The sequence below is a fragment of the Zootoca vivipara genome, chromosome 5, assembly GCF_963506605.1.
Source record: "Zootoca vivipara chromosome 5, rZooViv1.1, whole genome shotgun sequence".
NCBI classification, from domain to species: domain Eukaryota; kingdom Metazoa; phylum Chordata; class Lepidosauria; order Squamata; family Lacertidae; genus Zootoca; species Zootoca vivipara.
Window position 1 is genome coordinate 27,947,781 of NC_083280.1, and position 18,410 is coordinate 27,966,190.

An 18,410-nucleotide genomic window follows, 5' to 3' on the forward strand; every position below is an offset into this window, starting at 1 on the left:
TAGTTGCCTTTGTGAGTTACAGGTTTAATATTAGTCATTTCTATGCATGCTTTTTTCCTTGAACTCAGCAGTATTTCCTTCTGGGTCAACATGTATGGGTTTAGGCCTGGCTATATACAATTATAGCAGTGTTTCCCAACCAGTGTGCCTCCAGATGTTTTGGGACTACAACTCCCATCATCCCTAGCTAGCAAGACCAGTGGTCAGGAATGATGGGAGTTGTAGTCCTAAAACATCTGGAGGCACACTGGTTGGGAAACACTGAATTATAGGGCCTGGCTATATACAATGGATTGTTTGGTATGTTTGGGAATGAGAAGTTGCTGAACTGCAACTTATTACCAAGCTTAAAACCATGGAGAGACCTGGACTGAATAAAGACATTGGATTCTTAGCTCATTATACATGATAAAGCTATCTTTAGCCATCTCACCCCTTGTAAGAACAATTGCAGTCATTAACAGTCGTCAACAGCTATCAGTCAGTCAATCACCCATTCCCACCCCAAGGAGGGAGTAATATCCCTCCCCACCCTCTCACTATATATAAGGGTCTGATGACTTCTGTTTCAGTGTATCTGAAGAAGTGTGCATGCACACGAAAGCTCATACCAATGACAAACTTTGTTGTTTAGTCGTTTAGTCGTGTCCGACTCTTCGTGACCCCATGGACCATAGCACGCCAGGCACTCCTGTCTTCCACTGCCTCCCGCAGTTTGGTCAAACTCATGTTCGTAGCTTCGAGAACACTGTCCAACCATCTTGTCCTCTGTCGTCCCCTTCTCCTAGTGCCCTCAATCTTTCCCAACATCAGGGTCTTTTCCAAGGATTCTTCTCTTCTCATGAGGTGGCCAAAGTATTGGAGCCTCAGCTTCACGATCTGTCCTTCCAGGGAGCACTCAGGGCTGATTTCCTTAAGAATGGATAGGTTTGATCTTCTTGCAGTCCATGGGACTCTCAAGAGTCTCCTCCAGCACCATAATTCAAAAGCATCAATTCTTCGGCGATCAGCCTTCTTTATGGTCCAGCTCTCACTTCCATACATCACTACTGGGAAAACCATAGCTTTAACTGTACGGACCTTTGTCTGCAAGGTGATGTCTCTGCTTTTTAAGATGCTGTCTAGGTTTGTCATTGCTTTTCTCCCAAGAAGCAGACGTCTTTTAATTTCGTGACTGCTGTCACCATCTGCAGTGATCAAGGAGCCCAAGAAAGTAAAATCTCTCACTGCCTCCATTTCTTCCCCTTCTATTTGCCAGGAGGTGATGGGACCAGTGGCCATGATCTTGGTTTTTTTGATGTTGAGCTTCAGACCATATTTTGCGCTCTGCTCTTTCACCCTCATTAAAAGGTTCTTTAATTCCTCCTCGCTTTCTGCCATCAAGGTTGTGTCATCTGCATATCTGAGGTTGTTGATATTTCTTCCGGCAATCTTAATTCCGTCTTGGGATTCATCTAGTCCAGCCTTTCGCATGATGAATTCTGCATATAAGTTAAATAAGCAGGGAGACAATATACAACCTTGTCGTACTCCTTTCCCAATTTTGAACCAATCAGTTGTTCCATATCCAGTTCTAACTGTAGCTTCTTGTCCCACATAGAGATTTCTCAGGAGACAGATGAGGTGATCAGGCACTCCCATTTCTTTAAGAACTTGCCATAGTTTGCTGTGGTCGACACAGTCAAAGGCTTTTGCATAGTCAATGAAGCAGAAGTAGACGTTTTTCTGGAACTCTCTAGCTTTCTCCATAATCCAGCGCATGTTTGCTATTTGGTCTCTGGTTCCTCTGCCCCTTCGAAATCCAGCTTGCACTTCTGGGAGTTCTCGGTCCACATACTGCCTAAGCCTGCCTTGTAGAATTTTAAGCATAACCTTGCTAGCGTGTGAAATGAGCGCAATTGTGCGGTAGTTGGAGCATTCTTTGGCACTGCCCTTCTTTGGAATTGGGATGTAGACTGATCTTCTCCAATCCTCTGGCCATTGCTGAGTTTTCCAAACTTGCTGGCATATTGGGTGTAGCACCTTAACAGCATCATCTTTTAAAATTTTAAATAGTTCAGCTGGGATATCATCACTTCCACTGGCTTTGTTATTAGCAATGCTTTCTAAGGCCCATTTGACTTCACTCTCCAAGATGTCTGGCTCAAGGTCAGCAGCCACACTACCTGAGGTGTACGAGACCTCCATATCTTTCTGGTATAATTCCTCTGTGTATTCTTGCCACCTCTTCTTGATGTCTTCTGCTTCTGTTAGGTCCTTACCACTTTTGTCCTTGATTATGGTAATCTTTGTACGAAATGTTCCTTTCATGTCTCCAATTTTCTTGAACAGATCTCTGGTTTTCCCCATTCTATTGTTTTCCTCTATTTCTTTGCATTGCTCATTTAAGAAGACCCTCTTGTCTCTCCTTGCTGTTTTTTGGAAATCTGCATTCAGTTTCCTGTATCTTTCCCTATCTCCCTTGCATTTTGCTTGCCTCCTCTCCTCCGCTATTTGTAAGGCCTCGTTGGACAGCCATTTTGCTTTCTTGCATTTCCTTTTCCTTGGGATGGTTTTCGTTGCTGCCTCCTGTATAATGTTACGAGCCTCCATCCATAGTTCTTCAGGCACTCTGTCCACCAAATCTAAATCCTTAAACCTGTTCCTCACTTCCACTGTGTATTCATAAGGGATTTGATTTAGATTGTATCTTACTGGCCCAGTGGTTTTTCCTACTTTCTTCAGTTTAAGCTGGAATTTTGCTATAAGAAGCTGATGATCTGAGTTACAGTCAGCTCCAGGTCTTGTTTTTGCTGACTGTATAGAGCTTCTCCATCTTTGGCTGCAGAGAATATAATCAATCTGATTTCGATGCTGCCCATTTGGTGATATCCATGTGTAGAGTCGTCTCTTGTGTTGTTGGAAGAGAGTGTTTGTGATGACCAGCTTGTTCTCTTGACAGAACTCTATTAGCCTTTGCCCTGCTTCATTTTGAACTCCAAGGCCAAACTTACCAGTTGTTCCTTTTATCTCTTGATTCCCTACTTTAGCATTCCAATCCCCTGTAATGAGAAGAACATCCTTCTTTGGTGTCATTTCTAGAAGGTGTTGTAGGTCTTCATAGAATTGGTCAATTTCACTTTCTTCAGCACCGGTAGTTGGTGCATAAACTTGGATTACTGTGATGTTAAAAGGTCTGCCTTGGATTCGTATCGAGATCATTCTGTCATTTTTGAGATTGCATCCCATTACAGCTTTTGCCACTCTTTTGTTGACTATGAGGGCCACTCCATTTCTTCTACGGGATTCTTGCCCACAGTAGTAGATATGATAGTCATCCAAACTGAATTCGCCCATTCCCTTCCATTTTAGTTCACTGATGCCCAGGATGTCAATATTTATTCTTGTCATCTCATTTTTGACCACATCCAGCTTACCTCCATCCATGGTTCTTACATTCCAGGTTCCTATGCAATATTTTTCTTTACAGCATCGGACTTTCCTTTCGCTTCCAGGCATATCCGCAACTGAGCGTCCTTTCGGCTTTGGCCCAGCCGCTTCATCAGCTCTGAATCTACTTGTACTTGTCCTCCGCTCTTCCTCAGTAGCATGTTGGACGCCTTCCGACCTGAGGGGCTCATCTTCCAGCGTCATAACTTTTATATGCCTGTTGTCTTTGTCCATGGAGTTTTCTTGGCAGGGATACTGGAGTGGCTTGCCAGTTCCTTCTCCAGGTGGATCACGTTTAGTCAAAACTCTCCACTATGACCTGTCCATCTTGGGTGGCCCTGCATGGCATAGCTCATAGCTTCTCTGAGTTATTCAAGCCCCTTCGCCACGACAAGGCATTGATGACAAACTTAGTTGGTCTCTAAGGTGCTGCTGGAAGGATTTTTTGTTTGTTTGGTCTGATTCACACATGCAAGTACAAAACTTGATCTCTCAGGGTTACTCAGTACTTGATTGAGACTCAGATGAAGGCAGAGGTAAAAGACTCCTTGGTGGTTAAGTCCAGTCAAAGGCGACTATGGGGTTGCGGTGCTCATCTCGCTTCAGGCTGAGGGGGTCAGCGTTTGTCCACAGACAGCTTTCCGAGTCATGTGGTCAGCATGACTAAACTGCTTCTGGCACAACAGGACACCGCATCGGAAGCCAGAGCACACAGAAACGCCATTTGCCTTCCCACCACAGTGGTACCTATTTATCTACTTGCACTGGTGTGCTTTCAGACTGCTAGGTTGGCAGAAGCTGGGACAGAGCAATGGGAGCTCACCCTGTTGCGGGGATTCAAACTGTTGACCTTCTGATCAGCAAGCCCAAGAGGCTCAGTGGTTTAGACCACAGTGCTACCCACGTCCCCTCGTGCTACAACCAGCTGATCAATCATATGCCCCAGAGCTGGCTGGTAATATTTTTCTGCCTGGGGCAAATAGTTACACCCCCTCCAGTTCTACATATTGGAGCTCACCACTTGCAGTTAAAACTTATTTCAACATTGGTGATGTGGCAGCATCCTCCACTGCATCTGAGGACAGCATGATACCTAGCTTAGTGGTGCCAGCCAATTCAATCCAATCCATGCAACACACACAGCTGATTATGTCAATATTTTATTCAAGTTGGCACCCCTGATCTCACCTTACTCACTGCACCTGAAGGCTGCTTGCTGCCTGTCCAAACAAACAAGTGGTTGTAGGGTAGCCAAATGCAAAATAGGATGCAGCTGTTAGCTTTTCACCATTGTGCGCAAAGGAGGGAATTTCAGCAGGCACAGCTTTTCATGTAAATGTCTTCTCACATTTGGAATTATTCCGAGCTGACAGCATGCCCTCCAACATTTCTCCAATGAAAATAGGGACATCCTAAGGAAAAGCAGGGCATTCCGGGAATCAAATCAGAAACTGGGATGGCTCCTCTAAATCTGGGAATGTCCCTGGAATATAGGGACACTTGGAGGGTCTGTGACAGTCACCTATCACCAGGCTCATGAGAACTACTCTTTCCTTCCTTTTATGAGTCAGGTTCCTTGCTTGCCATGAGTGGGTTGTCTTCTTTTCTCCAGGCAAAAGCTGCCAGTTTTGCCTTCTGTTGTGACCCAGCGTCTGTTTGGAGTGGTGTGCAAAACAGCCCACCTCTTGATAAGCATACCAATCAATCCTAGGGTCAATGAGCTGAAGAGAAACATGGCCACCATTGGTCATGTGAATCAGCCTTGATCAGTCATAGTTGCCTAAGCTGGTTTGATGGAGCAGGAACATTCTTGTTTGTTTTGCCAGCACGTTCTCCTTCTAAAACTCGTGCAAAACTTAATGATGTTTCATTGCCCTATGGAGGGAGAAGAAAGCAAATAATATTTAAGTTCAGACCTGCTTCCCTACAACACTTGTTTTGATAGGTGCTGATTTGGATTTCATTTTGGAAGATAGCATATTGTTTAGGACATCACAGTGAATCAAAAGTCCCAGTTATTAACATTACTCATCAGGGTGTGGGTGGGTGTCCCCCCCTCTTTTGTTGCAACATATAGGTGAAGAGGAACAGGGAAATGAAGCATGACAACTTGCTAATTGGGTGGTTCTATGTAAACCCAGTAGCCATTGATAGCCCTCTCATCCATGAATTTGTCTAATTCTCTTTTTAAACCACCCAAGATGGTGGTCATCACTACCTCCTGTGGCAGGGGGTTCAACAGTTTCACTCTGCATTGTGTGAAGAAGGGCTTTCCATTATCGGTCTTGTTGTTGTTGTTTATTACCCGTACCAGGGCAGGTTACAATTTAAAATTCAGTATTTTAAAAAAGTGTTTATTACAGCCAGAGGAATAGTCTGCGGTGTAGCCATTATGTGCATTTACAGAATAATATGACTGATGTTAAAAATTTAAAAGCCATGAGAGTTCCCACTTTTAAAGGAATCAGCATTTACCAAAGCAATTTAGTGCTGGACTACTGAGCACACAAGCTGTGTAGCTAAAAAACAAAAACAAAAGAAGAAGAAGAAGAAGAAGAAACAGAAACAAGAGCAACGAGAAAACTCCTGTATTGCTTAACATTATTGCTTAAGCTGGTTTAACTAGGCTTACCACACACATGGTGTGTGTCAGTTCAAGCAAGAACTCCAACCATGCCGTTGATTTCGCTCATTCCAGGAAATCCAAGTCAGGTGACACATCTAGTACATCCAGTGTGTTTTTACACAGCTCCAGTGGGGGGGACGGGGGACGACGACAATGGAACCATCCATTTCAGTCCTTGCTGTTTTAAACAACTAGCCTACTATTGTTAACTGAGTTACAAGTTATGACAAGTAACCAGAGTCATCCCTCTGGTATTCTTTGCAAAAACATCAATCCATTGCAGTAGCCTTAATCCAGCCTGCAGTGTTTGAGCAAAATATACACCGGGCAGATCTTGACACTGTGTTCACAGTGTTAAGAAATTAGGTCACAGAGGTTAAAATATAGGAGTTTTATGAGGAAGAGGAAGGACGAGGGTGTGATGAATGTAAAACATTTTGTTCTTGGCATAACATATAAAACACAAACAATGCAGCATTATGTAAGGTGCTAAAATAATCTTTGTTTCTTTTACTGCGGCATTAGGGGTAGTTCACTGAATCAGAAAATATAATCTACAAAAGAAGGATCATTCTAGGCAGGTTGAGTAAACACAGCAGAATAAAGTCCCTAAGTACAATGGTTGATACCCAACTAAGGCATAGTCAGCAGAAGTTCAGTGAGTTCAATGGGTTTACTCTGAATATGACTTACATAGGCTTTGGCCTATGTTTCTCAAACCAGTGGGGAAGGGAGGAGGATACAGGAACATCAATGATTTTTCACATCCTATTGGTAACAGCATGCCTTATTTGTAATTGGTCTATAAACAGCAAAGGAGCAAGGTTTCTCTAAACCAGTTGCAACCTTATTGGGGCTTGCCTTCTGGAAAGTTGAACAGGGATCTCTTGCTATTAAAGGCAGCAGTTTTCAAGCTGGAAATGAAGTGTTACATAGAAAAAGAATGTGCAAACCAGAGGGAGAAGAACTGAGTGTCTAAGCTGGCCATAGGGCAAACTCCACATGTACTGGCTGGGAAACCAGAGGCCATTGGTAACTGGGAGTGGCCGCCGATACCATATAACACCAGTCTCGAAAGACCTACATTGGCTTCCAGTACGTTTCCGAGCACAATTCAAAGTGCTGGTGCTGACCTTTAAAGCCCTAAATGGCCTCGGCCCAGTATACCTGAAGGAGTGTCTCCACCCCCTTCGTTCACCCTGGACACTGAGGTCCAGCTCCGAGGGCCTTCTGGCGGTTCCCTCACTGCGAGATGTGAGGTTACAGGGAACCAGGCAGAGGGCCTTCTCGGTAGTGGTGCCCACCCTGTGGAACACCCTCCCATCAGATGTCAAGGAAATAAACAACTACCTGGCTTTTAGAAGACATCTGAAGGCAGCCCTATTTAGGGAAGTTTTTAATGTTTGATGTTTTATCGTGTTCTTAATTTTCTGTTGGCAGCCGCCTAGAAACCATGTTTCTTAAAGACATGACAGTCTTTGCCGCATCCTGATTCCCAATGGAAGCACAATCCCGGAACCCCCTAGAATCTTGCTAGATTCGGGGTGATGCACAACCTTTGTTAATACTACTGTTTCATCACTTGACAAATCCATAAGGTATCATCAGAGTGTTTCCTTCGAACCTGGTGGCTTCCCCCACCCCAGGTTGGCCTTAAAAATAAACATAGTTGAACAAAACACCAAGACATTCCTCCACCCAGGAGTCAGTTATTAAACATCTGGCAAGACTGCTGCCTTAGTTTACCTCATGGTAGCCATGTTATTTTGCTACAAAGCAGCCTTCCCCAATCAGGTGCCTTCCCGCAGCTGAAGAGTTTTAAATTAACTCCTGTTTTGATACCTGTAGGAATTCTTTACTGTCAGTTGATGCTTTAGGTATAAAGAGATGGGACTAACTTCACAAACACTGGGAGGGGAATATTTCAAGGAATAATTCCCATTTACTTCTCATAGTCTCTCACCTTTCGTCATTTGTGAAAATTAATTGTGCAAGAAGAAAATTAAGCAATTTAATTTTATTTCATGAAAGGAATAATGGTGGGCTAATGTGAATTAATTATACCCTCTGTTATTATTCAGAGTGTCACTACGGATATGCAAATCCCTGTAATTTTGTTATCCAACAAACTAAAAATTGAAGTACTATTTCAAAAGTATTACTGTACAGGGAAAATTGTTTCACTGGAATTTGTACTTTTGTAATGGCATTGTTCTGGTACGAGAAAGAAAGTTTAAATGAAGACAATCTTCGTTAATTTATGTTGTCCAGTTTAGTTCATCAGAATCTACTAAAATGAAGATTGCATTAGAAAAAAAGAACATTGGTTTAAGTCTAATTCAAATGTTCATCTTCCTCCAGCGGATATTTGCTTATGCCTGTATGCTGGAAAGAGAGCTGTTTAGAAAATTTAATTTACTTGAGTCCTGCTGGTTTGACATGAATCTGCATACTGTCTAACTCAAACATCTGTTAGTCCATAATAAAAAAATTGTGGATTACCACAGAAGCTGCTTGCTTTAAAGGGCACTGGTTAGATGAGCTTGTTTTATGCTCAGCTGGGAATTCATCACCACAACTATCCCCAAAGAGTGATTTCATTTGTTCACTAACTTTGATGCAGCAAGGAAGACTTGGGACTCTCAGCTCCATTTTTATATGTAAATAACTCTTTCTGTATGCATTAAATAAGAAGCTTAACCAATAATTTTAGTTCACCAGAATTAGTTTAGAATCCTGATCTTAAATCTGATTTCCTACAACAGCAACTAATGTTTCAGACGTACCGTCTGCTTCTCCAGGAACACAGTCAAGTGATGCATTTTTGCTGTTTAGTCCATCCACGAACCTTCTAACCTGCAAGGATTTCCAGTAACTGGTCTGGGCGGGCTGTCCCACTGCTTGCTGAAATCTCATGAGATTTCATGTGCTCTGTGGGATCTCATGAGATTTCAGTGAGATCTTGCGAGATCTTGTTGGAAATTCCGCCACTTGAGGAAGCAGCTTCACTCTGCCTCATGGGAGATGGTTCTGAGATTAATTTAAGATTACCATTGAACCGAAAATAGAACATTGCAGTATACAGGACAAAACACAGAATTTGTCATATCTTAATAAGCAGGTCTCTTGTGGTTTTAACTTAGGCCTGAATTCTGGTTCTGTACCCTTGTAATTCTAGCAGCCACAAATAGGAGGATGTCTGAAATAAGTCTGGGCTAATTTTTTAACTTTTTAAATGTTTTCCCTTCAGTTAAGGAATGTACAGAAACAAAAGATCTTTTTGGCTCAGGCTTCTGCCTGTTTTCCTCGAGTCACTCCATCTGGAGTAGGGCTTTCTCTCCCTTCCAAGTATCAGTATGATTGAGGATAAGATGTGCAGATTGCAAAACAAAAAAAAGCTGAAAGAGTAGGGAATAAACAGAGGAGACACAGCTCTTTGTAAATTAACTCAGTTTTATACAAAACTTTGGATCACAACAATATCTAATTAAAGTTTTACTGGATGAAATTCAGAATGCAATCAGAATTGGAGTCACACTGCTGGATGGCAACCACATAGATAAACTGATTGGGAGGCAGGCTTAGGTTCAAGATTGTAAATGGCATAATTTTAAAAATTAAACTTATCAGTGAGTAATTTGGTGCCATCTGTTTTGAGATTTTCTCCAATCATAAACCTCCCCAAGTGTTCAATTGCATGTTCACTTTTAAATTTATCCAGTTCTGCAGGGCCACAGAAATAATTTCATCTGAGAATGTGGGTGGGACCATAACGTGCATAAATGAACTTCTGCTGTTGAAGAACCCCCAATAACTAGACATTTTTATCTAAGATTTGCCAGCCTAAGTTAACCAGCTTCAGAACACCCTCACACACAAAAAAGAAATGTCAAAGTGAAAGATTTACAAAGCTTTGTAAAAGAACCAGAAGTAGTACACATTTAAGCTAGACACGTTATGTACATTAGTTTCCAACATTAAAAGCACTTGTAAAAACAATTAACCATTTCTTTTAATCCCATTGCTTGCTGAATAAACATTCCTATTGCATTTATATTATTCTCTCTTTAAAGACCAGTTACAAACTGGTGTGATTCATTTTGTAGTTTAATTTAAACTACAGCTTTCATCAGAGTGAAAAGATACTATCAGGAAATCTGATAGGAAGTTGCAACCAGTAGCAAAAATATGTTGACTATTGTTTTAATACTTAATAAATGGAGAAGCATAGCCTATATACATTTTTATTGAGTTTCCTACTTAACTGCAATCAGTTTAGACCCACTGTGTCACTCCAGTGATAAGTCTTTTTCATAAAGAACTTGGATGTATCACTACCGAAACCTAACAAAGCAGAAGCAGTCACAAGAGAGGAAAATATATATCCAAATGACATTGTGTATTTTGTGTATTTTATCCAGAAATCTCCATGAGATGTTAAGCCATCATGCTATCTTAAAACAATCCTCATTCTTCATTGAACTTTTCCAATAAAATGCCAAAATGGAAGAGAATAGTTTATTCAGCTTGCCTTTATGACGACAATGAGTTCTTGCTACACACCTTAGAGTCTTTGAAATAATGGAAGGTTCAATGGTGCTTTCCCACCCTTACACTTCTGGTGCAATATTTATAACAACAAACAAACTCCAGATTTCGAGTCACCAACTAATCTGTGGGGATTGTTCAGGTCTTCAAACAGTCCTGTTTCAATGACTTCTTCCTGCCAAGGTATTGGGATAGCACCTGTTGCAAATTTCTTGAAGAATTTCTTGTCTTTGTCATCAAACTCTATCCCCCGGACTTCAGAGAAGTCAGCAATGTCTGCAACATCTTTGGCATAGACAACGCTGGGATCTGGCACAAAAGGGGGATCTATAAGGCCTGCCTCCAGCCTGTGGAAGTTTATTGATTTGAAGAAAGCGTGCTTCCTGGGATCATCATCATTACTCCTGCAATAAGACGAGAATTTCAAGGTTAAACTCAAACATGCACAGATCTTAGGTACATTCAACTGCAAAATCAGAGAGAAGTGAGAAAAAATAAATTAGTTTGATGTATTTTTAGCTCAGGGTACAAAAGGCTTTTCTACTTCACGGACCAAGTTTTAATCAGGCTGAAAAGCAAATTTGAAGAATATCTACTTGGAAGTAGGTCCCTTCAAACCATCATGTTTTGGAAATGTAAGCATCAACATCAGTCTTAACACTAGGCGTTAGATATGCTGCACTATTTAAACTAGACATAAAATTCATCTAATATTAATAAAGATTCTGGTAAGCAGCCCTAGGAACATGTTCATGTATTATAGAGATTTTTACCTAATTCTTCAGACACTTTCATGTGTGGCTTACAATAATAAAGGAATCAGAAGGCGCCCTAAAAACACCAGAATCAAAAAGCAGCTCTAATGCAAACTCATTGAGTACCAAATGGTGTGTATGTTTGTGCATTTAAATGGAATTACGATCAAGCAGTATATAAATTGTATTAGAATTGTTTTTGGGGGGAATAAACTGAGAATCATGATCTAACATTTCCTTCATCTGTCCTTGATTATCAGAGACAGCTCCAATTTTTGAAATCTGAGCCCAGAAAATTGATGTTTCCATTTTTGCCTTTCAGGGTTGCCTCATTAAAACGTTGCTAACGTGAATTGCTAGAGTTGTCGTTCTTCAGAATTCAGCTCCTTCCCAGGGTTTCTACACATTACATTTCTGAGCGTGGCGAGGGAGTATTGTGTATCTGGTATGCAAGCATATACCTGCATGCATGTTAATGCTAAGGCACCATTAGGTGCACAGCATGCCATTTTGCACACAAGAGATACAATTCTTGTTGTTTTTAGTCGATAGCTGATGCATATAATAGAGCAGGACTTTCAGCAATGCATAGTTGCAGCAGGGTCTTGGGTGGTGATTTTCAGTTGGAAAACTGGGGTGCTATAAGCATGCCTCCGTTTTATTCTGTGAAACGTTGGTGGATATGCATAGAATCTCAGAGATGTGTGACCCACAGGCCAGGAATAAAATGTGGTACCTGAAAATGACTACTGCCAGCTTAGGAGGAACACATCAGGCTCCACCCCACTCCAGCTCCTACTTGCTGCTGAGCTGAATGCCTGCAGGCTGTGGTAGGGAATAACATTTAAACAAATTCAAGAGCTATCACCCCCTGCTTACAAAGTGGCATTTTAGCACCACCTCCAGGCTGAAATACATACATGTACAAAAGTAAACAGAGGCAATAGGGACTTTATAGGAGTAAAGAGTAGGTAGGGGATCCATAGATTTTCCAGGATTGGGTATCTGATGGATCTCCCTTTCCCCCTTCCAGATAAAGACTGCTTGAGAACTTGCAGACACAGTTACCTAAACAGGGCTCATTCTCTATATATCACTTGCTCTTCCATGAGATCCAGCTCTGTATCTTTTTGTTTGTTAGTAAATAAACACAGCACAACTCCATTTTGTCCTGAACAGAAGCCATTGAATTTGATGTTATAATTTGATGTTATAATTTACCAAATTCATAAAGAGACTTATTTATACCTTTACGTTTCCAAGCACAATTCAAAGTGTTGGTGCTGACCTTTAAAGCCCTAAACGCCCTCGGTCCAGTATACCTGAAGGAGCGTCTCCACCCTCATCGTTCAGCCCTGACACTGAGGTCCAGCTCCGAGGGCCTTCTGGCAGTTCCCTCACTGCGAGAAGTGAAGTTGCAGGGAACCAGGCAGAGGGCCTTCTCAGTAGTGGCACCCACCCTGTGGAACGCCCTCCCACCAGATGTCAAAGGAAAAAACAACTACCAGACTTTTAGGAGACATCTGAAGGCAGCCCTGTTTAGGGAAGCTCTGGAACCAACTGGTGCTTGGAGGTAAGATTCCAATTCTATTGTGTAAGCCGAACAGTCCCTCCCCTTACCTGGCCATCCCCTGGCAACACCTCCCCAGGCAGGATTGGATGCCACGCTTGGGTAGGCGGAGACCCCTGGCATCCTACCTGGGAAGGCGATGCCAGTCCCGAACTACCAGGGAGTACTCTGGGATCAGGGGGCTGCGCACGTCCACGCAAAAGCCGCCCCCCATTGATGTGTGGAGCCGTCATTAATATCAGAAGGACTATTGTATTTTGGTGTTTTGTTGAAAGCTGCCCAGAGTGGCTGGGGAGGCCCAGCCAGATGAGTGGGGTATAAATATATTAGGTAAAGGTAAAGGGACCCCTGACCATTAGGTTCAGTTGTGACCGACTCTGGGGTTGCAGCGCTCATCTCGCATTATTGGCCGAGGGAGCCGGCGTACAGCTTCCAGGTCATGTGGACATGACAAAGCCGCTTCTGGCAAACCAGAGCAGCACACGGAAACACCGTTTGCCTTCCCACTGTATTTATCCTATTTATCTACTTGCACTTTGACGTGCTTTCGAACTGCTAGGTCGGCAGTGGGGGCTCGTCCGGGATAAATATATTATTAAATATATAAATAATAAATATATTATCATCACCATCATCATCATCATCATTATTTCAGGAAACCTGCACGCTGGCGAACAATTTAAAAGGATTCTCACAATATTCCTGTCTCTCTCCTTTGCCCCTTCTCAGTAATTGCTTCCACAATGGCGAACACTGTCTGCTGGAACGTACATTGGACCCTAAGCAACACTTGATGCTTTACTGGACAGGACAAGTACCTTTGAGGCCATTGCCTGAAAATTTATTGCTGGTTTTAATTTTAGTTGCTTATTATGTTGCTTTTATTGTTCTTTAGTTGTTGCATTGTGCTACTTTGCCATAATCTTGTATGGCATATGGCTCTGTGAATTAATTTTGAAGAGCACTATATAAACATTGCGAGGCAAATAAATTATATCTCTTTGTGGATGAGCGATTTCCTGTGCTCATCATTTATCTTTCCCATCTGGGAGATGGACTTGCCTGAAGGGTTTGGAGTTTATTTTAGTTCGCACATGGCAAAGAGTACAAAATATAATTACACAAATCTCCTAGGAGATGAAATAGTTAATCTCTTCTGACCCTAGCTCTTTTGATGGTGGCTCTTGATCACAAACAACAGAACATTTTTAAATGGTCAGGTGTGCTTATTAAAGCTGCCTATGAGAAGCTTTAACTTACGCAACAGGTACTTAAATAGATAACGCAAGGTCCCAATGACCTTAGAATCTTTAGCTAATCTTTACAATAAGGATGAGCTGTTCTTCAGCAATATCTCCAGTATAATGGGCATAGACAGGCTTTCTGCTACCTCCAGTATACAGTGGGTAACTTCACTCTCCCACCCCATCTTAATATTTCAAATTACTTCACATATTATGACAACATCTACGGTCCTTTCGAACTCTGTAAGACCATTCATGGATTTCGATATATGTGTTTCCACACCTGGCACTAACAACAATGCATAAAACAAGACTAGAGGCCTATGCCTTGAATTTCTATCTCTCCCCACCCCCTTTACTTTTGTTCCAGTGCTTCTTTGTGAATTATCTGCTGCCTCTGCAGCTCCACCCATTGCTTTTGAGAGACTCAGGATAACAAATTTATTGCTGGATGGTGGGAAGGGGACTGGTGGGGGGGGCAGGAAGTGGAATCCTCTTCGTACTCATGCAGAAAATACCACCACTAGCAAGGAATGCTAAAGCAGCACATTTCGGAATATCAACAGCAGCGTGAAAAACATCTGCACAAATAACGGTTACGAGGTGGTTCTCCAATTCCCTCCGAGGTTAATACAACATTTAGCAAGCTGCAGCAGGATCGTACAGGATCAGGAACACGGATGTGGTAAAAAAGAAGAGAAAAGAAGGTTCCTTTGCCCTTTTGCAGACTTCATGAGTAACTGAAAGAACATTACCACATGTAAAACGCAGGGTGGGGTTGAATGACAGGTTATAAAACACAGGCAGAAATGTATAGAGTATGAAACTTATTTTCTTAAGGTGGGTTGTTCCTTTTGCTTTGGGACATCCTTCCTTTGAAGGTGTGTTTGGCCTCCTGATGGCTATACTGAACCATAATGGGTTTAATTACATGCGGAGACAAATCTGCGTACAGGGGAGGGTTCAAAAGGTATCTACATGGTGCTCAGAGAAAAATCTGCACCTAAACATTGCCAAGACAAAGGAGATGGTGTTGGACTTTTGGAGGAAGAGAGGGGAGCTAGCACCGATGTATATCGGGGGGCTGTGTGGAGAGAGTCTCTTCCTTTAAATACCTGGGAGTCCATCTTAGTGAAGACCTAACTTGGAAGGTCAGTACAGCCCAGGTGGTTAGGACGCCCCAACAGAGCTTCATTTCCTTAGGGTCTTGCGAGAGTACAAGGTTGGACAGCAACTGATGATTTCCTTCTATCGGTCCACGATAGATAGTGATCTCTCATACTGTATTACAGTGTGGTATGCTGGTTTGACAGCCATGGACAGAGAGTCCCTACAGAGGGTGGTGAAGACAGCACACAATATCATGGGCTGTCCCCTGAGTCCGCTAGATGTTATCGCAGGAGACCGTTGCCTCAGAAGAGCAAGGAACATTCTCAGGGATGACTCACACCCTGGCCAGCACCTTCTTAATCTCCTGCCCTCGGGCAGGAGATATAGCAGCATGATAAGCCGCACCAACAGGTTAAAGAACAGTTTCTACCCATGGGCCGTGAGGCTGCTGAATGGAAGACAGCAACATTGCAGCTGACGTTCGGGGTTGGTGGTCGTACGACAGCACACAGAGTGTAACAAGGACTGAGAGATTGTGGGGAGGGGGGGCTCATTTAATCTCACTGTAAACAAGTGGTACATTGAGAATAAAGTATTTCTATTCCACTGTCTGCTGGGAACCGCAGGAGGGGAGAGAGCTGTTGTGATCAGGTCCTACTTGCAGGTTTCCCCACAGGCATAAAGTTGTCCACTGTTAGAACATGTTGCTGGACTAGACGGGCCACTGACTTAATTCAGCAGGTTCTTTTGACATCTTTAGGCTGATAAGAAAAAATTAAACACCTTGACACCTGCTTGTGGTCTTCCCAAGGGCTTCTGGCTGGCCACAGTAAGAACAGGATGCTGGACTGGATGGGCCCTTGGCCTGATCCAGCAGGACTCTTCTTATGTTCATAACGACAAAGACCACCTTTTCCTGCCAGGCTCTACTGTCTATGAGTTTGTTAGTCCAGTACCCTGGCTTTGTGCTTAACTCTTTTGCTTTTTATGGTCTTATTACTGTTCATAGCTGACCTTGGGATAATTTGCTGCAGTTTATATTTATTTCATCTGGTGGCCTATGTTTTCTATTCTTAACCCTTTCTCTCCTCCTTATAGGGGCCTTTTGTCCAAAAAGTAGCACAAAACCTTATTTTACCCCACTTTTGCTCTGTTTGACCTTGCCTCTGGGTTTCGTTCAGATAGCATGGTTCATTGGCAACAGAGAATTAGTCATGAATCATAGAATTGTAAAGTTGGAAGGGGCCCCAATATTAGATTACGATAAGTCTTACATTCTCTTCTTCAAGCAGGATTTTTTAAAAGATAAAATATATTTATATAACGCTGCAACAACTAGATGGCACCACTTTGGTTGTCCCTGGTCAAGGGACCTATGATTAGGTTGACAATTTAGCTGGAACGACAAGCCTTTAGAACGTGTGTTTGCATATATCCCGACGTCTACTGTATGCAGCCCCAAAATAACAAAAACTTGAAAGCTTGCTTTCTCTTTAAGTGACAGAACTGGAGCGAGGGAAGTTGCCTAACATTTTTTACATCTTGAATTGCGTCACACAGAACTAGAAATAGATGAATTTACTCATACTGTGAAGGGAAGAATCACATCCTCTGGACACATTAGAATTCCCCACTGAAACAGTGCAGGGTGATCCAAACGAGACTATACCTCAGCGCACAAGGTTGTACGCTTTGGCCTTCTGACAAAAGGAAGTGATGCTATGAGTTCAAGAGTTCCATGAGTTCAAGAAGCCATGCATCCCGTTGCTCCAAGACCTTTGGAAAAATCAAATCACTTAAAAAAACACCATGCAACCGCCTCCCACTTCTAGCTGTATATTCCTATGTGATATTCTGCAGGATTCTGCCTGCACTCTTAAACTCTCCTGCAGAAACAACATAGTAATACATATTATTTGTAATGTATGTTTTCCCTTGAGAAAATAGCCAATTTTAGGCTCACTGAAAATCCTGATTGATGACTAGAACAACACATAGATCAGGAGTTGTAAATGTAGCACATGCTCCCCTCTCCACTAAAATGAGAACAAGGATTTGGGGAGAGTGAAGCATTTACCATAGCCAGCATAATAGGATGTGGTGTGTTCATGGTTGTGAAGTGCGTGTTGCACCCATGCTAGTCTTTCCAGGTTGCCAAGGTGTCCATGGGCCCCAAAACAATGCAAACATCTGATGCAGATCCACATTAATTAAAATTTATCCCACTGATGTTTTCAACTCTAAACTCTTTCCCTTCCTTCAAATCTTCCTTGAAACCCACCTTTCTGTGTGGCATTTGGTTTACCCTCTTAATGCTTATTCCCAACTATAACCAAGGTTTAAGTACATATGAATTTGGCCAAATTCTTCCTTCCATTCTCTTAATTATCCCACTTTCAGTCTCTCTCTCCCTGACAGATTGGAAGCAGAGAACTGCATGTGCTGCTAACACAACTATGAAAAGTGGCACATACACAAATGGCACATTGGAATACTTTAGTTTCTCAAAGCACATTATAGGGGTGAATTAAGCATTGTGCATCGTATTTTACAGAGAGGAGCCTATCAGCCCAAGCACAATCCTTGCTGTTGTGCCCTTAGCTGGGGAATCACTTGGAGAGGAAGTGCTACTGTGTTTTTAAATGTGTCACTGTGCTATGGTGCTATATACTGTGCTATGCTCACTGTGCTTTGATGTATTGCTCTAAGTGTTGTTAGCAACTTTTCTGTTATTTCTTTAGCACATCTATGGAAATATGAACCTTTCTCCAAAAAGGGGTGCTGGTATAGGTTTTGGGGGGGACCCCCTAAACATTAATAAATGGTAGGATTTTGATTAAGGTAAAAAAGTAAAGGACCCCTGGACGGTTAAGTCTAGTCGAATTCGACTATGGAGTGCAGCGCTCATCTTGCTTTCAGGCTGAGGGAGCTGGTGTTTGTCCACAGACATCTTTCCGAGTCATGTGGCCAGCAGGACTAAACCGCTTCTGGCGCAACGGGACACTGTGACAGAAGACAGAGCGCACAGAAACGCCGTTTACCTTCCCACCACAGCAATACCTACTTATGTACTTGCACTGGTATGCTTTGAACTGCTAGATGGGCAGAAGCTGGGACAGAGCAACGGG

At 42.5% G+C, this 18,410-nt stretch overlaps 1 protein-coding gene across 2 annotated transcripts in view; it reads right to left on the reverse strand.

Annotated features, from left to right (window-relative positions):
• Positions 1-8,733: 8,733 nt before the first annotated feature.
• Positions 8,734-18,410, reverse strand: part of GRK7 (G protein-coupled receptor kinase 7) — a 43,341-nt gene continuing 33,664 nt past the window's right edge. For both annotated transcript variants that reach the window (XM_035133163.2, XM_035133164.2), the window contains exon 5: positions 8,734-11,007. In XM_035133163.2, coding sequence (XP_034989054.1) covers positions 10,686-11,007 — 322 coding nt within the window. In that variant the 3' untranslated portion in view covers positions 8,734-10,685. The remainder of the gene's footprint in view (positions 11,008-18,410) is intronic.